The sequence below is a fragment of the Papio anubis genome, chromosome 4 (assembly GCF_008728515.1).
Source record: "Papio anubis isolate 15944 chromosome 4, Panubis1.0, whole genome shotgun sequence".
Classification (NCBI taxonomy): Eukaryota; Metazoa; Chordata; class Mammalia; order Primates; family Cercopithecidae; genus Papio; species Papio anubis.
In genome coordinates this window covers 20991277-21016986 of record NC_044979.1, presented here as the reverse complement: position 1 = coordinate 21016986, position 25710 = coordinate 20991277, and the positions used below count along the sequence as shown (strand labels likewise).

The 25710-nt window shown below is 39.9% G+C and overlaps 1 protein-coding gene across 12 annotated transcripts in view; it reads right to left on the bottom strand.

Moving 5' to 3' along the window:
* Positions 1 to 25710, bottom strand: part of DGKI (diacylglycerol kinase iota) — a 459603-nt gene that overhangs the window by 242313 nt on the left and 191580 nt on the right. For all 12 annotated transcript variants that reach the window (XM_017957197.3, XM_017957194.3, XM_031665135.1 and 9 more), the window contains exons 4-6: positions 24784 to 24858; positions 23044 to 23100; positions 13697 to 13762 (exon numbers count right to left, since the gene is read on the bottom strand). In XM_017957197.3, coding sequence (XP_017812686.1) covers positions 13697 to 13762; positions 23044 to 23100; positions 24784 to 24858 — 198 coding nt within the window. The remainder of the gene's footprint in view (positions 1 to 13696; positions 13763 to 23043; positions 23101 to 24783; positions 24859 to 25710) is intronic.

The following is a 25710-nucleotide window of genomic DNA, read 5'->3' as shown; positions in this document are numbered from 1 at the left end:
AAATAGTTCTGACTTCACTTTAGGGTTTTACTACATCTACTCTTCCCAGTAGTATCTCAAATGATCTAATAATCTTTGCAGAGCAATGTGCCTGATCAGAGAAGGTGAAGAGGCTGCTAAGAGTGAAAAAAAACTACATCTCAAAAGAACTAACTGCAGGACCTAATCAATATGTACTAGCAGGAATGGGAAAGTGTGGGGGAACTGGATCCTGAGGGTGAAGAATGAAAAAGGGCAGAACTTAGAATTAGATAATTTTGCATTGTAGGAGCACTCACCTATAATAGAGGATTTAACACATTATCAAGAACCCTAGAAGATGATGATAACACTAGGGTGGCTTTTGAAAACTTGAACAAAATAACTGACCCATGTTAAGTGAAGTAGAAATGTCTGAATTGCAGTGACAGAGGAAGAAGCAAACCAAATCTCAGAACTAGGCAAGCTAAAGCTGCTATATTAGGTACAGCTGAAAAGCCCATCAGTTGACTATGATCTGCCAGAGGCCCAAAGGACGCTCCGTTTACCAAAGCAGTAAGAAATGTGCTGGTGAGAAGAGCACCAACATTGTTGGAAGTTCAGAGGTGGCTCTCCCTCGTAGGTTAGCTCCAATGCTAGGAAACACCTTACAGATTGGGCACTCTGACAGTAACTGGAATTATAGAATTCTAAAATAATATGGACTCTAAGGCAGCACTAAACCACCAAAACAAAGTAAAGGCACTTATTGCAAGATTGAAGTTGCAGCCAAGCGGACTTGACCTAGAGAGCTATGGAAATGGTTAACATAGCATGACATGCCTACAAGAAAGATGGATTATCAGATGAAAGAGATATTCCTCAATTAATAGAATCAGAAGACATCAAGAATGGATAATCAAGAGAGATGAGGGATGACGTTGCAATAAAAAGTCACAATCTTTTGCTCTGTTTCTCGACCTAAGCCAGTTTTCAAACACAGAATCCACTGATTGAAGGAGAGGGTAAGTCCCCAGGAGAAGAATCTTACAACAACACATCAAGAGTCTATGGTAACACTTTTCTGGTCTTTAATTAAAAGGACCTACATCCATTAACTTGGGTAGTTGTATGCTGAGAAGAGAGAGAAATGTCCAAATATTCTAAAGACTAATGGACAAGTGTACAAGTTGACACGTATACCCTGGGTATGAAGCAGCCCAGATATCTAATGGTCCCCTATGAAAATACCAATACAGGCTGGGCATGGTGGCTCACACCTGTAATCCCAGCATTTTGAGAGGCTGAGGCAGGCAGATCACGAGGTCAGGAGATCAAGACCATCCTGGTCAACATGGTGAAATCTCGTCTCTACTAAACATACAAAAAAATTAGCCAGTTGTGGTGGTGCATGCCTGTAGTCCCAGCTACTCAGGAGGTGGAGGCAGGAGAATTGCTTGAACCCAGGGAGCAGAGGCTGTAGTGAGCCGAGATCATGCCACTGCACTCCAGCCTGGGCGACAGAACAAGACTCTATCTCAAACAAACAAACAAACAAACAAACAAACACGAGGCCCAGTTAAACAAACAAGCAAAAAGCAGGAGTCCAGCCAGGTGCAGTGGCTAACGCCTGTAATCCCAGCACTTTGGGAGGCCGAGGTAGGCAGATCACCTGAGGCTGGGAGTTTAAGACCAGACTGACCAACATGGAGAAACCCTGTCTCTACTAAAAATACAAAATTAGCCGGGTTCAGTGGCACATGCCCATAATCCCAGCTGCTTGGGCAGCTGAGGCAGGAGAATCGTTTGAACCTGGAAGGTGGAGGTTGCCGTGAGCCACGATCACACCATTGCACTCCAGCCTGGGCAACAAGAGCGAAACTCCGTCTCGGAAAAAAAAAAAGGCAGGAGTCCTAGACCAGGGCTGGTTTTCAGAGAGTCTACTGGTCCCACAAATCCATCAGTATTAATTTCCTTTGTCCTCAATTGTATAAGTGGAGTGAACAGATGTGGAAACTGGCACAACCCTTAGACTGATTTCTTAGTCTGTTATGTAAGAGGAAGCCCAAGTGAAACCTTCAAACCATCCTTTTAGCCATAACTAAATCAAAATCAATGTCACATTCTTAAGAAGGAATAGGTATTATATTTATATTAATTTTGAAAGTGCTGGCAATAGTACTGTGTTTATGTTTCCAAAATTATCTAAGGGCCACCCTTAAAGACTAATAGAGGCAGGAGGCAGAGGTGGTGTACTCCAACATATCCCCATTTAACTCACCAGCTGAGATCCTATAAAACCAGACAGAGACTGGAGAATGGTGCCTGAATATCACAAATTCAACCCAGTGTATTCTATTTGCAGCCACTGTGCCAAATTTGGAATATTTCAGCCTTAAGTACATGACATGTGGCCACAGATTTGGCAAATGAATTTTTTCCATCCCTCTCTGAAAGGAGAATTCAAAACTATTTGCATTTGCTTTCGGGGTTAACAGTACAGTTTTACAGGCATGTACCAAGGCCTTCAACTCTTCCGAATGTTATCCAGATATAATGCAAAGGAACCTGAACTGTGTGAACATTCTGCAGAAGATCATCTGGTCCACCATATCAGTGGCATCCCATTAAAGCAGATGAGCAAGAAGTGAGAGGTACATCGGAGGTCCTGGTGAGAAGGAAGGTGGGAGATAAGCCCGGTGAGGAGTCAGGGGTCCCACATGTCAATGAAACTTCTAGGGGTCAGTGGTCCAAGGTATGCTAGAATATCCCCTCCAATCTAAAGAAAAAAATATTGCATTTCCTAATTTAAACCACTAAGAATGAAGCGCAGCACTTTATTTGGCCTTTCTGGGTTCTGGAGGCCGCATATTCCACATTTAGGAATGTGATCCATTTACTGGATGGCATTAAATGCTGCCAGCTTAGAATGGGGCCCAGAGCATGAAACAGTGCTGCAGCAGGTCCAGCCTGCAATGAAAGAATCCCTGTCACTCCATGTGATTAGAAGTTTAGGGAAGGAGAAAAGATGTCCTGTGGTGTTTATAACAAGCACCAAAAGGAAAATCAACATAGACTCTAGGATTCTGAAACAAGGTTGTGCTATCTGCAAGAGGGAACTATATACCTTTCAAAAATATGTTCTGGCAGGTTATCGTGCTCTGGTGGAGAAATACCTGTCCATGAATCATCAGCTGTCATGAGCTGAATTCTGTCGGATCACTATGTCACAAGGTTGAATGAGCCCAGCTTAAGCCATTGTTACAGTAAGTGGGACCATCTGAGATCTGGAACAAGCAGTACCAGGGATGCATGAGTAGGTGGCTCAGATCACCCACATTATCCACTATTATTACAGTACCAGGTCTCTCATTCAACTCAGCTATGGAAAAATGGGAGTACTGAATGACCAGCTCAAAGAGGAGGAAAATACTGAGATTCATTCATGCATGAATCAACTTGCTATATACATTCAGGCCAAAAGCAAACTACTGCTGCACTGAAGTCTACTCAGGAGTGGGCCCTAGAGACAGGAATAATAAGAAATCCTCCTCATGCGCATAACTTCAGGTGAAGCAACTAGTCATCCCATTTATGCGAAAAGATAGATGGCTTGACATAAGAATATATAATGACTTACAGGCAGTGATAAATGGCATGGCTGGTTGGCCAGGGCCCTGGAGGGAAACAGGAGGTCTGGGGAAGAGGTATATGGAAGAACATATGAAAGTAAGTACAAAGAGTGAAAAATCCTGATATTGCACATCAGTTCCTACCAGAGAGCATTCCCCTTGTAAGAACTAAAATCTTAGACATAACGCAGGTACCATACTGTGTCATGAGCCATCCCATTGATGGATGGTGCAATGGGCTTGTAAGTGCAGTACCCATGGTGGAGTGATGGATGCTATATGTGGGCCCAATAGCATGCACGGCCAGTCATCAAAACTGAGCCAGCTCCCGCCACTGCTGAATTTCTAACCTGCCAGCAAAAGACACCAAACCTGAGCATCCAATATGGCACCATCCCTCAGAGAGAACAACCAGCTACTCTGAGGCAAACTAATCACACCGAACCCCCTCCACTTTAGAAGGGGCACCAGCTCATCTTGACTGGAATCAATGCATATTCAGGATATGGGCTTACCTCTCCCTTCTTTAGGGCCTCAGTCAGCGCCACTATGCAAGCGCTTACGAAATGTCTGACCCACCAGCATAGGATCCTGTGCAACACTGTGCCAGACCAAGGAAATTATTTTATGGCACAGAGGTGCAGAAGCAGGCATGTGACCATGAGATCCACTGGACCTATCATGGCCTACACCATCCAGAAGACACAGGCCTGACAGAGAGATGGAATAATCTTCTGAAAATTTAACACTGGCTTCAGCTTTGAGAAAATATCCTGTGAGCACCATCCACCAGACTCAGTATGTTTACTCACTAAGTCTATGATCATTTCATGGTGCTCTTTCTCCATGACAAAATACGTAAGTACAGAAACCAGTGAGTGAAAGTAGTAGTGGTTATGCCTGTGGCCCACTTGGGGAGTTTGTGCTTCTGGTCCCCACAGCTCTGGGCTTTGAGGGTCTAAATCCCAGATGGAGAATTTCTTCATCATGGGACGTAACAGGGAGCTCTTAAACTTTAAGCTACCACTGCACCCAGTTACTTTGGAATTTTTGTGTTAAGAGACCAGCAGGCACAGAAAGGAGCCAGCATCCTGACAGGAGTAATTGATCCTGATCGTTAGGCACAGATCTAGCTGTTACCTGACAATGGAAGCTGGAAGAATACATCTGGTAACTAGGCAATCCACTGGGGCAGCCTTTGTAAGGCTCTGAACAATTTTAATAGTAAATAGACAACTGCAGCAGCCAAGACCAGGGAATCAGACTGCTGAGAGATAAGGGTCTTGGTCCCCCTACCAGGTAGGTCACCTAGACCAGAAGCACTAGTTAAGAGTGAAGTGAATCCAGGATAAGTGGTTGAGGAGAGAGATGATGAACATCAGCAGCAGATGTAAGACAGCTGCAACCATGGAGGCTATAGTTTATCCCATAGCCTTCCTCTTCTATGTTTCCCAGGAAATTTGACCAATCAGAACCCTGGAAGAGCTGCTCTAAAAATGTGTGATACAAAACAAGGGATTTTGAGTAGCACCAGGAATGGACAGTATTGAATACTGTGGCTTTCCACCCAGATAACTCTGCTTCAGGCCTGAGCCACTCACCTCATTCCCTCAGTTGAGAGGAGTCTTGGAAGCTGAAGGTCTTCAAATGAGTCACCCTCCCATCTTCAGGAATTGCCCTGAGCCTAAAAGAGTCACTTGAGTTGATACAGCTTAGATATCTGTCCCCTCTAGAATCTCCTGCAGAAATTTGATCCCTAGTGTTGGAAGTGGGAACCGTTAGGAGGTGTTTGGGTGATGGAGGCAGATCCCCTATGAGTGGCTTGGTGCTGCATTCACAGTAATGAGTGAATTCTCACTCTATTAGTTCCCGTGACATCTGATTGTTGGGTGACACTGGCACCCCTCTTCTTTCTCTCTTGCCATGTGATCTTCACACTCAGGGCTCCTCCCTCCCCCTGCACCATGAGCAGAAGTTTCCTGAAGACCTCACCAGATGCTGGTATCATGCTTCTTGGACAGCCTGCAGAACTGTGAGTCACATAATCCTCTTTTCTTTATAAACACCCAGCCTCAGATATTGCTTTAGAGCAATGAAAATGAACTAAGACATCAGCCAAGGACAGTCCTCGCCCAGTCGTGGGTCAAGGCCAGGCAACTCTGAAGGGCTCTTCCAGTTCCCCTTGGAGTTGACTAAGGCCTCTGTTGTGACTGCACCACAGTTCGACACCTCCCTCTACCCAGTCCTGGTACTTTTACTTCCCTACCAGTATCACTTCTGAGATCACTCAATGCACATAAATCTCAACTCAGAGTCTGTTTCTTGGGAACCCTGAGCTAAAATAATGGTTTGGACCTGAAAAGATAATAATATGCCTATCTTTTTATTGGAGAAGACCATGAAAAAGGAAACATTTTCCACGTAAAAGGAAAAATGTCCTCTCAACAGTACCACTTTCCTAGTAGGTATCAAAATGGAATGCTGTGTTTAACCAAAATTGCTTTTAACCAGCTGAAACTAATAAACCAGAATTATACCTGTTCACTAGACCTTCATCAAAATGAAAAACTTTCCTAACCAACTGTTAAACCAACTTGAAGGTACTTTTAGACTTACCTGACTTGTTTAATCAACTGTGGATGTACTTTTGGATTAATTCTGCCCTATAAGAGTGAAAGCTCCAATGATTAAACCTTGATTTTTGCTTCTCAGCTAATTATTCAGCTCACATTTTTCTGCCTGGATTATAAATAAACTAAGCACTGGCTTGGCTCATCACCGTGGTGGTCAATTTAAAGAATACATAAACATACTCTTTCTTTAACAAGAGAGAAAGTTATATCATTTCTTTTTCTTCCTTGAAATCATATTTCATTTCATTTTTTTTAATTAAAGGAGACTTTTTTCCTGACATCAATATTTCATATGTCTGTTTGACATCCCTAGGCTTTTACACCTGGGGCAAAGAGGGAGAAGAATGCTTTCCGTCATAAGCGGATTGAAGAAAGGCAATTTGGAAAGGGAGGTCAGCACGGAGAATCACAAAAGTGTTCTCAGGCAGGTCAGATTCAGGTTTTAATAAAGAGACAAATGGTAAATGAGGATTTGGGAACTGCTTCCCTTACCCCTTTCCAAGCCTGCCTGCCCTAGGGAATCCCATTGTGACCCAGGAATGAGCACAGCTCAACTAGTAAATATCAGCTTGGTGGTTTCAGAACTCCTCCTTTTCACTCTCCAGATACTCATTTGCTGGCAGCTCTCTGGACCTTTCTGTCCCTTTGTTTCTCAACTTTCACCGCTTCATCTCTTCTTTCCTCTCCATATACATTTTTGTTCATGTTCCTCCTCCAATTTTTCTCTTAAATGTCATTATTTTCTTCATTTCCCCAATGCCTCTTTTTTTTCTATTTTTGCCCTTTTACGAATTTTCAGTCTCATATCTGGCAAGAATAACGATATATATACACACACACACACACACACACACATATATATATACACACACACATTTATAGGTGCACACACAGATATATATATACACACATATATACATATGTAAATAACTTTTGCCCTTTTATGAATTTTCAGTCTCTTATCTGGCAAGACTATATATATACAGACACACACACACGTATGTACACACACAGATATATATGTACACACATAGATGTACATATATACATATGTAAATAACTATAATATAATAACATGTTGATTATATATAATACAGAGATATTTATTATTGCTTTATTTTTATAATTTCTCAGTTTTATATGCCTTATTAATTTAAAAGGCAGAGAAGTTATGTTTCTAATTTCTCTCTTTAAAAATACTAAAATTTTTTTATTATTTGTACATAGTCTATAATTGATTTGCTTTTCATGAAGAAAGTAGCTCTCATCAACTAGCATCCAAATTTGAGGTGCACATTTACCATACATTGCTTTACATGTATGATCTTATCTGACAGTAATTCTAAATAGGAGAAGAACACAAAGATTTCAAAAATGTTCGGATTTGCTTTCCTGATTGTTTGTTCATCTATGCCTAAATTACTATATTTGAAGTAGTCATTTTGATAAAATGTTTTTACTTGCTAATATCTAGTTTATACTTCAATCAAATTCAGCAACAAAGAGAGAGCAAGAACATACGAAATATGCGATGAGATCAGTCCCTTAAAAAGACTGGAATCAAAACCGGAGATTTATCATGAGACACATGACTTGGGCCAGATCCTCCAAAAAGGAGGGTAAATATGTAGAAGTAGAATCAGCCCTGCTGAGGAAGTGAGGAAGGAGGACAGAAGCCATTTGTCTCTGAGGACCATCTTATCAGGGGACAAAGAGGCCAGTTGCTTGTATATCTGGAATCTTCTGGGACTGGAACCTTGTGTACCTGGAACCTTTTGGAACCATGTCCCCCATCATGATCAGGGGGCAAAGGGGTCATTTGCTTGTGTACTTGGGACCTGAACACCATGACAGGAAGTGTCCTCATTGCCACCCTGGCCTAAGGTTTGGGTCTCTGCTCCCCGTGTAGGTCATCTGGGTTCACAAGTACCAGCAGGCCCAGCAGCAGCAGCCAGGAGAAGGTAGTTGGGTGGGGGAAATTACTGAAGAAAGAACAAAGGGCCCCAGAGTGACCAGGGCACTGCATTTACTGCGATGACCAGGATACTGACCACATCAAAGACCCAGGGAGCAGTGACAGTAGCAAAATGGTTCTACAGACGAAAACTGGGGACTGCAGCAAGGACCCCTTAGCCCCCATCCTCTTTTCTTTTAAAAAATATTTCTTTGGGGGTATAATCTACATAAAAAACTGTACATACTTCATGTATACAACTTGATGAGTTTGTTATAATTAACAATACTGTGTTGAATCACAACAATCCATGCCAAAAACCATATCCATTACTCCAAAAATGTTTTCCTGCCCTGTTTATTTATTATTAGGTTGTTTTTTTTTTTTTTTTTTTTTTTTTGGTGGTAAGAAGACTTAATAGATCAACCCCCTCAGGAAATTTTGAGGTATTCAACACAGTATTGTTAATTATAGGCACTATGGTGTACAATAGATTTCCAGGACTTACTCGCTTTGCATAACTGAAACTTTGTGCCCTTTGCCTAGTAATTCCCCATTTCCCCCTCCCAGGATGAATCTATAGAAGGATATTATGCTTAAGTGAAATAAGACAGACACAGAAGGACAAACACTACATGATACTACTAGTGTAAGAAATCTAAAATAGTCAAAACTCATAGGAGCAGCGAGTAGAACAGTGGTTGTCCTTATCCCCTTTCTTGATACTCAGCCAAGGAGAGAAGGGCCAGGCTTCCAGCAGTCATGTGGGTAGGGGCTTTATGGAGCATCCTAGATTCCTTGCCCTTGTACTGCCCCCTCTCTACCTACTCATAATCCTCCTGGGGCTACCGGAAGAGGATTCCTCTGCTATAGCTGCACAAACACACAGACAGGCAAATAACCAAACCCGCCCAACCAGTGCGTGAATCCTCACCCTTAAACTTCCCTTCCCTGTCCTTAACCTTAACTCCCAGGGTACACATTTTCAGATTAGTAGAGTATGTTGCTTTAAGTTGATAAGGGGACATTCCTGAAAGGCCCAAGTCAGTATTTTCCATTATTTTTATACTCTGTAATCCCTTTCCCTACCCATGTAATATCCCAACTGTACTCCCATGAAGTAGTTTTAAACACTTTGGCATTTTTGTGTATAATTTACATATTGTACCCTAAGTTCATTCTCAAGTTATTTTTTAACATTTACTACAAATATAGTTTTGATGTTTTCCCATTTAATAAACACTGCATGCTATGTAAACTATATATGAAAATACATATTATTTATGGACAAATAATTCATATTAATGCAGTATGTTTGGTTAGGGAACTGATATGGTTTGTCTGTGTCCCCACCCAAATCTCATCTTGAATTGTAACTCCCACAGTTCCCACATGGCAAGGGAGGAACCCGACGGGAGGTGATTGAATTATGGGGGCGGGTCTTTCCTGCACTGTTCTTGTGACAGAGAATGAGTCTCGTGAGCTATGATGGTTTTAAAAACGGGAATTTCTCTGTACAAGCTCTCTCTTTGCCTGCTGCCATCCACATAAGATGTGACTTGCTCCTCCTTGCCTTCCACCATGATTGTGAAGCCTCCCCAGCCACGTGGAACTGTAAGTCCAATAAACCTCTTTCTTTTGTAAATTGCCCAGTCTCGGGTATGTGTTTATCAGCAGCGTGAAAACAGCCTAATATAGGAACTGAACTGCATAAAAAATGTAGACAAAGTTTAACTATGTATTACAGGTTGAGCATCCCTAATCTGAAAATCAAAAATCCAAAATGCTTCAAAATCCAAAACCTTTTGAGTGCCAACATGATGCCACAAGTGGAAAATTTCACACCTGACCTCGTGTGACAACTCATAGTAAAAACTTTGTTTCATGCACAAGATTATTTAAAATATTGTATAAAATTACCTTCAGGCTTTGTGTTTAAGGTGTAGCATAAAACATAAGTGAATTTCATACTTAGACTTGGGTCCCATCCCCAGGGCATCTTATGTATACACAAATATTCCAAAATCCTAAAAAAATCTAAATCCAAAAAACTTCTTGTTCCAGGCATTTCAGATAAGGGATATTCAATGTGTATACTGCATTTAAAACTGGTTTCAAGAATTGATGTTCGAAATTTTTTAATTTTGATTTTCAAAAAGTTAGCTTATTTTTATAAATTTTACATATGAAGAAACAAAAGATAAGCTTTCAAGTAGTGATTTACAAACATACTTTCACAATTACCATAATGCTAGGTTTGGATGTGTGTTTCCCTCAAAAAATGAAGAGTCAAAATAGCCATAATCATTACTATACTTTTTTGATTATAGATTTTTTGAAGTACTATAGACAATTTAGTGTTTCATAAATTTTGATTGAATAAATGCAATGTGTAGATCTAGTGAAGATCAGAGACATGTTTACAGCAAAAGTATGCATTCTGCCTCCAACTATTGATTGACTACAGGTTTGCATTAAACAATACATGCTAGATCCATTCCATCTGCCTCTCCAGTTCTACTCTCCATCTTTCTCTACTCAATGACTCGTTGGAAAGAGTTGGCTTTTATGGACTGCATCAAAGAATCCTTTGTGCTCTGGTTTCTGTTGGGTTTGGCCACTAGAAAGTGAAGGTAGGTGGAGCTAGGGATGTATTTCCCCAGTCTGTAGGTCACCACAGGCTGACTGAGTCTTGTGACTAAAAGTTGCAGCTCCTGGGAAGGGGTTCTCTCCATCTCCTCACCTCTTCAGGCTTTGCTTGACCATAGCTCTCTATATTAGTCACAGTGTTCTCCACTTTTTCTTGTGGTTCCGCCCTCCCCCACCCCCCACCCCCGATGTTTTTCACATATTTTAAATATTCTCCTCATTAAACTCTCATCAAATTACACAATTTGAACATAAGCATTTCGTCTCTTTTGTGCCTTGACCCTGACTCTTATGTAATCAAGGACTATGAATGACAATGAAAAACTGCAGAAGGGTTATAAACCTAGTAAGCCGAGGCACTGAGCTAACCTTAAAGGAACTGAGCAATCAAATCATGAGTTATCTCATCTGATCTGTTAAGTGCCACACACACTCAGCCAAACACATATTTAAGGCAAGAGAAAATCAGTCCAAACATCGTTTTATTGTTTATTTTAAAAGTAGAAATGGAAATCACAAACACTCTTTAACCATAAACACTTTCTAAAAAAATTGTAAAGTTTGCAAACCATCAGTTGGGGGGAAAAAGAAAAAGTTTTGCTAAGTGAGGCAATTATTTTTCACTCCATCCCAATGAGTAAATTATGGAATAATGTGTGTGTGTGTGTGTGTGTGTGTGTGTGTGTGTGTATGGGGGATGGAGTGAGGTTTAAAAGTCTATGAATATGAATAAGAATGTACAACACTACTGATGAAAATTATGCATAGCACCAAGGTTTGGAGTGAATTTTCATTACTTAATCTGTAAATGGAAACAGAGCCATAGCTTTCCTGTCCAGGGTGGAAGTTGGAATCCAAGGAAGGGTAATTTATTATTTGGCAAGGAAACAATCCCACCCATCCCATAATTGTTTGAGTCTTGAAGAATTCATGGAGAAGCTGGATTACAAACACAAAAGATAACTATAATAGTGCAATATTTTGGAAACATGACGTGACAAGCTGGATCACTGACTTCCCCACTGACCACAGACCTGCAGCGAGCTGTGCGCACGGCACGATGGCTGGCTGAGAACACTGGCAGGAAAGGAGACACAGCAACTGAGGGTGGAGGAAGCCCAGTTTTTTTCTGTTCAGTTGACCATGCCAACAAGAGGCCAGAAGAGAGTGCAATATGGCACTAGGGAACACTTGTCTCAAAGTATAAAATGTTTATTGATTTTCTTTTAATAAAATCCCTCCCACTCCATTATGGCTTACATTATTGAGGTGGTGCCAGCTACTGGGCTCCAGTGAAGATATTTTTTTCAAAGTGAAGGACCTATTCATCCAGATTCTTACTACTCTTTACATCTCTGACCAAAAAAAATTGCTATGCCTGCCTGACTGCAGCATCTCTCTTACCCTCACATGCATGCACACACATACATGCACATTTATGGGAAAGTTACAGTCAATGATTCTTGAAGTAAAAGAAAATCCATAAGCCCCAAGGCAACACCTTGGAAGAGGTTGATGGATCCAAGAGAGAAAGGTCATGGGAGAGTAGAGGTGTGACCTCCTTTTCCCCAGGACATGTAAGATGGCCAAAAAGAATCGGTACAAATCTTTCCACCTCCCCCCTTCGCCTTGTTTACTTTGTTTTACCTCGCTCTGCTTTCACCCTGTTTTGTTCATCCTCTTTACTGGCTAAAAGAGAACCAACTGAGAGCCACCTGGTTGAACTAGAGGACAAAATACTGGTTACAATGGGAGCCTATGCACTGGAGGCTAACGTGTGTAGCCTTCCAGAGAAGACCTTCATAACCAATGGTTACAGCATATTTTCTTCCCAGGCACTGGGCAAAACAGCAAAATTAATGCAATTTTTTCCCAAGTCTCCCTCCCTCACCTTCCACAACCCTACCTCAGGGAGCCAATATTTTCTTGCATTGCTCTGCTCTCAAAAATGCTGCCCTGGGCAGCTCACACCAATGCTTGACCCAAAGGAGTCACATGAATAAACAAACAGAGGAATAATTATTTAGGAATATATTCCCCCCAAATTATCTTGCCCTCTGCCAAATCAAAACTTCCCTTTACTGATGACCATCAGTTTACTATTGATGTCATTAAAAAAACTGGTGGTAAATCACACTATAAATACATATAGTGATATTTACCACCAGTTTAACCCTCCCAGAGGACCCCGTCATCCTTAAAGTAGATCTTTGTACATTGGAAAAAGCCATAACCCAAATCTGTTGGGGTCAATGACACATGGGATCTACGGCATTTAATAGTATATAGTCATAACACTCCACGCCTTGCCCCAGCTCACTTTTCCAAGTGGCGCTGCATCCTGAGGGGCCTATAACCAGTCATGATGACAGAGGAGGTAGATATAAACAACCACAAATAAAAAGGGCATCTCTTCTAGGAACTGGATAATGTCCCAAAGAAGCGACACATTTCTAGCTGCTGACCATGCTGTCCTAAACAGTTCTGCCCAAACACAATTTTGTATCAGCATACATCGTGTTACTCAAACCCATTGATTTGCTGCTACTGACCAAAGTATGATGAGTCAGTTGTCTTCATGAGGGTATTTTCACAAAATAGTTATATTTTCAAAAATCATTAATGAAATTCACTGTAAGAATGCATCCATGTATCTTAAAATGTGCTAATTCTTTTTATTAACACCACTGCCTCATGCAGTGAGTTCTAGAACAACTACAATGCCTCTTAAGGAGACCTGGACAAGTAAGGTCTTTCAAAAAGGAACTGATGTAGTGAACACTGGATTCAGGGACAGGACTCATCCACCTCAGGTGCTTGCAGAGGCCTGGGGAGCCTCCTACGAGGCCATGAGGTGACTGGGCTCTTACCTTACCACACTGCTTACATTTCCCCTCCTGCCGACGCCTGTGCACCCAGTGATGACGTACAAAATTCTGTGGGAAAACAAAATTAAATGAATATTTTTAAAAATTTATTTTTATAGACAGGGCCTTGCTCTGTCACTCACACTGGAGTGCAGTGGTATAATCATAGTTCACTGCAGCCTCAAACTCCTCTGCTCAAGCCATCCTCCCATCTCAGCCTCCTGAATAGCTAGGACTATAGGCATGAGCTACTGCACTTGACTGAATATGTTTTAATTTGCAAACCTCAATATTCATTTTTAATGTGGCAATACTATTGATTTATATAAACCACGATCTAAGCCCAGATGAGCCCAGAAACAAATATTTATGAGTATGACTTGTTTAACAATAAACATGAATCTACTTGGACAAATGAAGTTACTTCTCCATCCCCAAAGATCTTTCATATCTGTAGATTCCACTTCTCATGCCTTCCCTCCACGTCTTCCTAGTGGCAACTGGCCACACCAGATTTCTGTTACTCTACCGTCTTACTAGTCAAACACTCTGCAGATTTGTGAACACAGTAGAGGACCTTGAGCTGGGAGGTAACTGAGGCAGGTAAAAGAAATGGCCAAAGAAAAGTGGAAAGGTGAAGGGGAGAAGCTGAAACAACAATATCCAACTCAATTTAACAAATAGGTATGTAGTGCTTTATCTGTGGCAGGCAGGCACCACACCAAACATTCTAGCTAGAGATAATGTAGATCAAACTCTCAGAAATAGATCTCCTAATACAAGACATAGATGTGAGAATTACTAACTAGATAGAGTGAAGAAAGAGAAAAGCTGAAGGCAAGAGATGTCAAGGACAAGAGATATAAGCATATCGATGATGTTTCTGCAATGGTATTGTGTTTAAACCAACCTTGGGTACCATGAACTATTACAGATTAGCTTTCAAGGTCTATCTTTGTCTCAGACTGTAGGAAACACAGAAAATCCTTTTCCTCCCAAGTAGGCAAGCACTCCTGGGGCAGAGTCAAGTAGCACCATTCACCATTACAAGAAAGTCATCCTCAGGACTAAGAATGCAAGCAAGCCCTCATAACTTACAAACAATTCATCCCTCTAACAACAATATCCATAAAGGGTTCATTATTTTCTTTTGCCCTTTTCTGGGAAAACACACTTAATCTAATACTAACATGTCTATTGTAGGGTCTAGCCATAGTCCTTATTTTCCCTTTAAAATATATTTAATATATTAATATATATTCAATTTAATATATAAATATATATTCAATTTAAAATATATATTAATATATTTAATATATTAATATATTCAATTCAATATATTCAATTTATTAATATATATTAATTTATTAATATATATTCACTTTAACATGTATTCAATTATTTAAATTTTTCCTACATGCCAGGCACCGTTCTGTTAGTAAGTACAGATGGACAGAAAATAGATCAGTGTAGAGGGAAAAAAAGTTATATATCAAGGCATGAAATTCAGAGTGACAAGAATACCGCTAACAAGCCTTAGCATTATCAATACTGAAATGCCACCTCTATTTCTCTTAATAATGTCAAATCCACTTAAACTAAAACTAAACAAAGACTCTGGAGGAATAATGGTCTTTTAACTATAATCAGATATAAAGAAGCACAATGGTCCCACAATTTAGTCTAATGTTTGTCTCGCTTTTCCTACTACCACAGTTTAATAAAACAAAGACACAAGCTTAGATTGTTCTAAGAAAGAAACTAATTATAAAAGCTAACACTTGTTGTGTACTATGAGCCATGTACTTTAAGAAATATTTTATAAGTAATAATTCTTTTAATTTTCATGAGAATTTTCATGAGTAGAGATGCCATTTATTTGGAATGTATCGGTAAAATCCTATGAGTTGTTGAAATATTGAAATATATGTTGATTGGGAAATTGCAGTTTAGTGCCCCTAGCATCTCTCTGACTGCTCCCTTGCATCCCCTCAACATTAGAGACCACTTCTACCTCCTCAATATTAAGCAATTACAATGTTAATTTCTGACATAATAGGTCTCCTGGATCCTATTCCAGTGATCTCTCTCTTCTGAAAACAAATCATATTGTCTGAGCAATGTTACTGGTTCCCCCAAAGAATCTCAGAATGCTGGGGGCTGGGCCCAGCTGGTGGTGGTTGTCTGTACAACCTTAAATATCCACATGGATGGACAATTCTGGATCCTGTGGCTGGCTGTGGCTTTCAAGAAAATGACAGCAATTCCAGAATAACCTGCCCAGTTATCAGTATCTATCCCATCAGTTTAGTGCAAATATTCTACTGAGGATGAAGGTACTGGACCCTCCACCTCTTTACTTTGCAGCTGAGGCTACTGCTGACACCTTTAGCATCTGCCTACTCAACGGATAAGATGAGAACCTTAGTCTACTGCCTGCTTAGGAATAAGCATTAGGGAGAACCCGAGCCAGCTGCCAACTGCAGCATATCCCAATTCACACATTATCAGAGGGTTTGACTTCCATGGTCAATATCATTCTCATTTTACAGAAAAGGAAACTAATGCAGAGAAGTCATTACTTAAAATGTAAAGGTCAAAGTGAGGGTCCAAACCCAGACAGGCTGGCACCAGAATCTGTGCTCTTACCATTGTGTCACTGTGCCTTTCCTCTGTTCTGCAAGACAGGGCTCACACTACTTCAACATGACACGCCAATGAATGATTTCAATGACAGTAGTAGAAATATTGAATATATAAAAATGTCAGACAGTATCATACAGAATAGAAAAATGTAATATAATTGCTGTTAGTGTAGCAGAAGCTGAGGGAAAATGAACAATATCATTGATGTTCAGAAAAAAAAATCTGTAGTTATTGAGATTATAAATCAGCTAATGACTATCAATTTAAGAAGGAACATGTTGGAAACATTTGATGCAATTACCTGTGTGAAATCATGGCTGACTCATGGGATCACTTAGCAAGTGACAGCTCTACTCAAAACAGTCAGCCAACACTTTCCATATATCAACAATTATTTAGGAATCTTAAGACTGACTTCCTCATTTGTACTGCAACACGCAGTTGTTCCTTCTTCCCAGGAGGTATGTTCTAAGACTCCCAGTGGATGACCGAAACTATGGATAGTACCAAATTTTACATAGACAATGATTCTTCAATCTAATAACTGAGAAAACTACTAAGTAATGAATGGGCAGGTAGTGGATACACTGGACAGAGGGGTGTTTCGTATCCCAGGACAGAGTAGGATGGATTAAGATTTCATCACACTACTCAGAACAGCATGCAATTTAAAACATGAATTGTTTATTTCTGGGATTCTCCATTTAATATTTTTGGACTGTGGTTGACCTTGGGTAATTGAAACCTTGGAAAACAAAATCATGGATAAGAGGGGACTACTGTATATAATTTGGTAAGCAGATATACAATATCATATAGTTTCGTTGGGGAATAAAAAAAAGAACATTTAAAAATTATTTAAATATTACTCTTTATGGCTCTTCCATTTGTTAAATATTTTTAATATCATCTTTCCTAGAAAATAAGTCAAAAACTAAGGCATGGATTGATAAACTAACTTATACAAAATCACTATCATAGAAGAAAATGAGTAATTGTATCCAAAATATAGCTCTGTGATTTGAGATGTCCAGCACCCTTCTGTCCAGAGTTCTTTTTGGGCCCAATAGAAATTTATTCTGCTGCTTAATGATAGTTTGAACAAAGCAAACATCCAATACATGTGGGTTTAACTGAATGGAATTATCCACCTAATTTCTTTGACGATTAAATCACATAGTTACCATGGAGGAGGGGAGGATCATCAATTGCCTTCATCAATAAGGAAAATAACATTACTATAGAATCATTTACATTTTCTAATCCTTATATCCCAAGTGCTTTAATTTCTCACCCTCTTTTCTTTTGACCATTATTAAGAGCTCCTAAGTTGTTGAACTGACATTGGACTCAGGATCCTTAACACTGCAAATGTGAGTGTTGACACGTTGTTAAGATAGCAAAGCAAGGCTTCTAACATCATAAAACCTTTTTATTGTTCATCAATAACTTCTGAATTATTCATATACAACTTCAAGCACTGGGCAAGGAAAGGGCTATTACTTATGGGTGTTAAAGTATTGGTAATGCATTATTTCAGGGCTTATATTCAATATTGTTAGCAAAAATACATAATACAATTGCTTGGCTATTTTCAAACAGCCAGTTGAACTGGGATAAAAGACTACAAATTGGGTTCGGTAAATACTGCTCGGGTGATGGGTGCACCAAAATCTCACAAATCACCACTAAAGAACTTACTCACATAACCAAATACCACCTGTTCCTCAAAAACCTATGGAAATAAAAAATTATATATATATAAATATGTGTGTGTGTGTGTGTGTATATATATATATTTTATAGAGTTTGAAAGGATCTTAGAAATCATAACCCAATCCATCATGGCTTATGACTAAGAAAAAGGAGATCCAGAAAGATTCAACTTAGATGGCTCCAACAAATATTTATTTAAAACTTGTCACACGTCAGGCACTATGCAAATGCCAGGGCATAGTGACCAACAATCTGTGCTCCAGAGACTCTTACCACTTAGTGGAAAAGAAGCAGAGGTATAATTCGAACTAGGGTCAAACTAATTCTAAAGCAAATGTTTTTTCATTTACTAGGTAAACATCTAAATTAGTAGAAGTAAGAATTATTAATTTTTAATTAAGAATATCAAATGAGTCATAGTCAGTGAGTCATGAGTTTCATCTTCAAAATGTCCTTTTAGACGAAGAGTTCCTAAACATTTTGAGAGAAATGAATACCTTTGTAAATGCATTCGGTCAGCGGATATCCATCAATCACATACTCTGTGTTTTGATGCAATTAATTTAGGACAAAATCTATGAGTGACCTCCCAAAATTTACACTAAAGGAGGGAGACATTCTTTAGACAAGCAAACAGTAATATGCCTATATTATTACGGTATACAAAGTGCCCTGAAAAGAAAGAACAAGATACTTTGGTAAAGAACAATATACTATGTATTTAAAGGTGGTTGTTAAGGAAGACCTCTGCAAAAGACTGGGGTTTGTGTCCCCTCCAAATTTGTATGTTGAAATCCTAAACTCCAATGCAATGGTAATAGGAGGTGAGGTGTTTGAGAGGTGATCAAGTAATGAGGATAGATTCTTCATGGATGCAATCAGGGTCCTTATAAAAGAGACAACAGATAACGCTCTCACCCTCTTTCCTCCACATGAGAACACAATGAGAAGGTGGCAATCTGCAACCCCAAAGAGGGCCCTCACTAGAATGGGACCATGCTGATACATTGATCTTGGACTTCCAGCCTGCAGAACTGTGAGAAATAATTTTTGTTGCTTATAAGCCACCCAGTCTATGGTATTTCATTGCAAAAGCCTGAACGGACTAAGACAGTGTCTGAGGGGGATGATATTTGAACTGAGCCTAACTGTAAGAAACAGTCACGCAAAGAGATTTTTAGTACAGCAATGAAATACACAAATAGCCAAAGGTGGGGAATATCTTTGTGTGTGCCACACAAATGGAAATAAAGTCTATATGGGAGCTGGAGGAGGCTGGAAAGGCAGGCAGGGGCCAGACGACGTGGGCCTTTTCATGCCAAGACAGAGGGTTTGCTTTCGCTCTAAGAGTTATGGAAACCACTGGAGAGTTTTAAGCCAGGGAAAATTATATTAGGTTGGTTCAAAAGTAATTGCGGTTTTTGTCGTTACTTTGAATTACTTTTGTACCAACCTCATAATCTAATTTTCACTTTGAAAGATTACTTCTTTAAATCATGGGTGAACTGAAAGTGAAAACTGAAGAGTCATGAAGAAGCTATTGCATTGGCCAAAGGGGAGAGGTCACAGTACCTTAGTTTAAGGTGCTGATAACAGAATTGGAGATAATTGGGTGGATTTGAAATATATTTTATAAATAAAATTGAAAGGACGGGCAAATGAATTAGATGTGGGCAGTCTATGAGAGAAGGAATAAACATGACCCCCCAGTTTTCTCAACTGAGAAGCCAGATCAACAGCCATCTCATTTCCTGAGGTGCATAGGATTTTCTTAAATCATTTTTATGGTAATGGGAATAGTCTAGTGTTTGATGTATTATATTTTAGATGACTGTGATACATTCAAAAGACATGCCAAGTGGAACTCCAAGAAAGGCAGACTGGAAATGTAAAGTTAGGAGTTGTCGGCCCACATGGTATTTGAAGCCATGAGACCGGATGAGCTCCTCTAACAGGAGTGGGCAGAGAGAAGAGAACATAGACAAGAACTCAGCTCAGAGGGATTTGCAGAGGTTGGGGGAGTAAGCAATGAAAAAGAATAGAAAGGGCTATCCAATGAAGCAAGAAGAAAATTAGGGAAGGGTGATATGGGAAGCCAAGAGAGGAGAGCATTCCAAGAAGGATGGAATATGTAGTATCTTGAATATTTTTGAGAAGACCAGAAAAATAAATAACACCTAATACATTTAGCATATAGGAGATCATAGGCAAACTGAAAGCAGCAGCATTTTCAGTAAATGGATAGAGCAGACATCAGATTAGAACAGGTTACAATGACTAGAAAGTGACATACTGAAAATAATTTATATAGTTAACACTTTCTGGAAGCTTGGCAGTGACTACAAAACTGAGAACTAGAGCAGTAGGTAAGACACAGTTGGTGGCTAAGGAGTGTTTTTGGTTTTTTTTTTAAAGATAGAAATTATTAGAGTGTGTTTATGCTGGTAGAAATTATCTAGAAATAGAGGGGGGTGATGAAAACATATTAAAGGAAGGAATTTCAAGTCCTTGATAAGAAGACAAGGGAGAATATCCAAAACCCTTATGGAAGGTCTAGCTTCAGAGAAGTGGTACAGGCTAATAAAAACCAAAAACATGCTGTATTAGAAAAATTACACAATTAAAATTGTCTCTCTCTCTTCCCCTGCCTCCACACTGACCCCAGCAATAGAGAGAGATACATACTGGAGGGCAGAAAGCTAAAGGTAGGTATATGAATCCCCACGCTGGAAAGTCATAAACTCCATCTTAACATGAAACTCTCTCTTCCAGTTTCCTAAATAAAGCACCTATTTCATTTGAGTTATCACTGAGTTATCTTCTGGCCCACGCTGTCCGCACTCTGGGTGGCACTAAGACACCACAGCCCTATCATTCTTCTCCTGCCCGCCTCATCCTGCGCATGGCCCACAACCTTCCTATTGCTGCTATGCTGCACAAACACAGTGGGAGAAGACAATCGATGAAGACAACTATGTTTTACTCTTTCTACAACCTCCATCCCAACCTACTCTCTTTCCACATTTTTTCCCATCCTTTTGCTTTGCCACTAACAATTAGAGCGTTCATATTCATGTTGTCTTTTTTCATCAACTGTCTTTAAACATTTGTAATTCTCAATTATCTCCTATTCCCACTCTCCACGTTCATCTATTCCCACAGCTTTTATTACTGTGCAAATATGCTGATGACTCACAATGCCTGACCTCCAGTCCAGTCTTTCTCATAAGCTCCAAACTCATATACCCACTCAACCTTCTATTGGGCATCTCCAGTTGAGGACAACAGGGACACCTCACACTTCATAGTTCTACAACTAAAGTCATTACCTCCCCACCCCATCCTCACATCAACTCATTTTCATACATCTAATCAGTTTTTCAGTTTTTTTGTTTTGTTTTGTTTTGTGTGTGTGCGTGTGTGTGTGTAGCAGTAGCTTGGTTTAGTCTGGGCTCCTCTTGTGTTCAAAATTCAATCAGTTACTATATCCTGTCAATTTTGTTTCCTTCAAACTCATATCTACCAACATTATTCTTAGTTCATGTCACCATGATTTCTTGCCTAGACTACTAGCATGGCTTCTGAAAGTTGCCTGTATGCCTCCAACTCTTGAACTGCATGGTATTTCCTCCACACTGCAGCCTGAACAATATTTGGCTTAAAGTAGTTTAATGCTCACCTCCCAACTATCCTGATGATAAAACACTCAACTTGCAGCATGGCTTATAGGAACCTTCACGATCTAGCTCTTACTATCTCAGATCTCATGTCTTACTCAGTACAGTCTCTCATTTGGATTTGCATGCTCTTCCTTTTATCCAGAAGGCTCTCACCACTCACCTCCTAATCACCCTCCTCTCAACTAACTTAGCTCCTCAGGAGAAGCCCCTTCGCTGACCCCTTTCCTCTCTTTCCTATTTGTTACTACACAGAGCTGATTGGAGGAGTAGACCATCCGGGAAGGTTTCCAAGGAGTAAATCTATAAGTGGAACTGAACCTCATCTCCTTGAGAAAATACGTTGATCAGAAATCATCTTTACTGGACTTTGTGCTCAGGAGGATATCGTATAAGATGGTAATGTTTAGGAAGCAGTGAGTGACTGCTGGGCAGGCGGAACTACATTCCAGGAGGACAGGTTCTGTTCATTGCGGGCTTTTGTTTCGCTGATTGGGGAGTGCAATTTTGGGCCTGGAGCTAAACTGTCCAGAATAACACAGGAAGGCTGAGAACCCTCCCTGCCTTCTCCATCTTTGCCTGAACTGTGCTCACTGTCTCCTCTAAATAAAATGTGAACAAATACGTGCTGTCTCCTCTTGTCATGCCTCTGCTTCCCACTAACACATCAGTAACAACTCTTCATTCAAATTTCCTCTTTACCTGTTTATCTTCACGACCAGATGGGAGGGTCAGAGACCGAGAACTGAATATAGTTCTAGCTTATGATGTATTTATTCATTTACTTAAAAACGAAAACACCAAGATTTAGAGAGCTTAGGTGAGATGCCCAAGATCACACAGCATCAAGGCTGGTTTTAAAAGTGGACCATCTGACTCCAGGGTTTAGAGGAATAACCAGTTACTCTGCTGCCCCATGAGTCGTTTATACCCACTCAAAATAGGAAAATGCACATAAAATCAACCAGAAGACATGGTGACAGAGCGAGACTCTGTCTCAAAATACATAAATAAATAAAGTCTATTTCTTTCTTACCCCTTCAATTCTACCACTACCGCCTTCCTCTAGTCTCTGGTTCATTCGGTAAGACCTTAACTCCCCAGTACATTTTATGAGAATAAAGTCCAGTGTGCACATGTTGAAAAGACTTGGAGATTTTATTGGTTGTATTTATGGATGTGTTAACAAAACATTGGCGTGCAATGGAGAGAGATAGAGTTTATTTTTTATTCCCTGGTGAATATCTATGAAGCCACTGAATCAATGAGAAATCGAAGGTGATACTTGAAATCAAGCTCTGAAATACTCACTTCTCTTGGTGACCTTGAGCCTCCTTCTCGAAATGTTGGTTTACATCTGAAATTAATCTGTCATTCAAAAAGAAAAGTATATTATATTAGAGATAAGCATCAGACTAGACTGAATTACCTGGGAAAAAAAAACAGTGATAGATATTGAGACTGAAAAGCAAAACCTTCAAAGAACACAGAACAATACTCTTCTTAGTCTTTTGAAATCATCGCATTAGATAATCAACTGAGATCCCAGGTGATTCTATATCTCCAACCCCTTTCCTTCATTCTCAAGAATGAAATCTAAGTATCTTTAAACAATAATGCTCTTACACCACAAATTTGAGAAACTGAGATAAGAAAGAGCCAGAGGAAAGATATCGGCAGCTGAAACTACCCAGCTGGGTTTCTGATTGTAAAAATAGAAAATATAAACTTGAGATTTTTTTAGTATTATGATGACTATTCAAAGACAAGAGAGTTACTCTTTTTTTTTTTTTTTTTTTTTTTTTTGAGATGGAGTCTCGTTCTGTCACCCAGGCTGGAGTGCAGTGGTGCGATCTCAGCTCACTGCAACCTCCGCCTCCTGAATTCAAGCGATTCTCGCGATTCTCCTGCCTCAGCCTCCTGAGTAGCTGGGACTACAGGTGCGTGCCACCACATCTGGCTAATTTTTTGTATTTTTAGTAAAGACAGGGTTTCACCATGTTAGCCAGGATGGTCTCCATCTCCTGACCTCATGATCTGCTCGCCTCAGCCTCCCAAAGTGCTGGGATTACAGGCATGAGCCACCGTGCCCAGCCCGGAGTTATTCTTTATAAAAGGATTCAGCATTGCTTTTCTTTTAGATGTGGAGGTCTCCTAGTAGGTACATTGACATCTTGGTTAGCTACTCGATAAAGTGAAAGGAGCAAAAGAATGAAGGCAGAGATCAGAAAGTGAAGTTGGGGCAGAAAAAAAAAAATTAAGATAACATGTTGGTAGTCATTGCCATAAGACATCAGCTAGGATCAACTGGTCATGTCAGTGAAACTAAATGAATGTCATGGGGGACTAAAATATTTCAATGCTTTTACCCATGACAGCTCAAGAACATAGATAATACACAGAGAAACACACATAAAAATGGAGTAGGAAGTGTGAAAGGGAAAAGGATAGCAGGCAACTCACTACTGGAGCCTTTCCCATCCCCTAAATAACAAATAAATGGACTTTGCCGAATCCACTTATTCTGGAGGTACGACACCACCAGGATGTCACTTCCAGTCCCACCCACACATTTGAGCAGCAACAGGAGGAGCACTGCCCAGCAGACTGAGAGCCGGCTTCCAGCTTGGCTCACTCCCTTGCAGGCACTTTGAGAAGAAGTAAACCACACAAGTCAGATACATGTGAACAACAATTATAAAAAGCTTATAGAACTTCCTCCTTCTTAAACAACTTGTGGAAGAGCCTATGGGTGAATAGTAATGCTTGAACTGAGATGATATAATAAGAGAATTCCAGGCTTTTCCATCTAACTGTTATTCCATTTCCCAAGAGTCAACGTAAAATGATATCAAATTACACTTCAGCAAACAAGAGAGTGAATGACCCTAAAACATTGTCTTTCCATTATTAATCTGGTAATAATGTTGCACTTCCAGCTTTTTTTTAAGGGCACTGTTTTCAAAAAGTTGGAACTAGAAAGTTACACTGGGCCTCTGAAGACCAAATACTTGCAATGTAACAAAGCTGCAGCAGGGGGCGCGCTCTTACCTTTTCTAGCTGCTCAATGCAGGCGGTGTGGACGACGATTTTACAGACTGCACACTTCCTCCTGAGAGCTGATTTCTATAACATTCAATTCAAAAGACAAGAAAGAAATGTTAACAGTCTGTTCTGAAGAGTCCCGAAGAGTTCCCTAGTATTAAAGTGGGCATATATAATATATACATAAATACACCAAATATTGTAATTATTTCTATTACAAAGCAAATTTAAAACTTCATCTTAAATATTAAATAAACTTTATCAACAGTCTCTCCACTCACCAAGTAGCTCCACATCTGCATGACTTAGGGTGGGCTAGATTGTCTCTTCAAATAATAATAATAGCTCCAATATTTTGAGCATATAATAAGAACCAGCTCTTTATTCTGTCATTTCTAAGTTTCAGCACCTTACAATGTAGGCATTATTCTCTTCCATTTTAAAATATTTTCTACATTATCACTCAAGTAGCTAAGGGGCAAGACCAACATCCAAACTTAGATCTAAGTTGAAAACAGGCATTCTTTCCCTATTGCAAAAGTGTCTAGATTTCCAGGGGCCAGTCATTTTAGGCTTCTATCCCAGGCATGAGTCTAGACTAAGTTACTTGAGTTTCTGCCCAAATTTTCCAGAAGGAAAAGAAGGCAAGTTCAGCTTTCACATCCAGGAAACAATAATAAGAATAGCAACAAAAGCAGGAAAAGCTGCTAAAAGGAATATAGTATTTGCTATGTGCTCTTATAAGCACTTCACGAATGGTAGTTCACCTAACCCTCACAACCCTATAAAACAGGTTCTATTCTTAATTCCATTTTACTGATGAGAAAACTGCCCAAGGTCAGCGAATTAAGGCACAGCAGGGCCAGGTGGTCTGGCTTCAGAGCTCATGCTTATAAGCATTACACAAGTTGGCCTCTCTGACAGTCAATACTA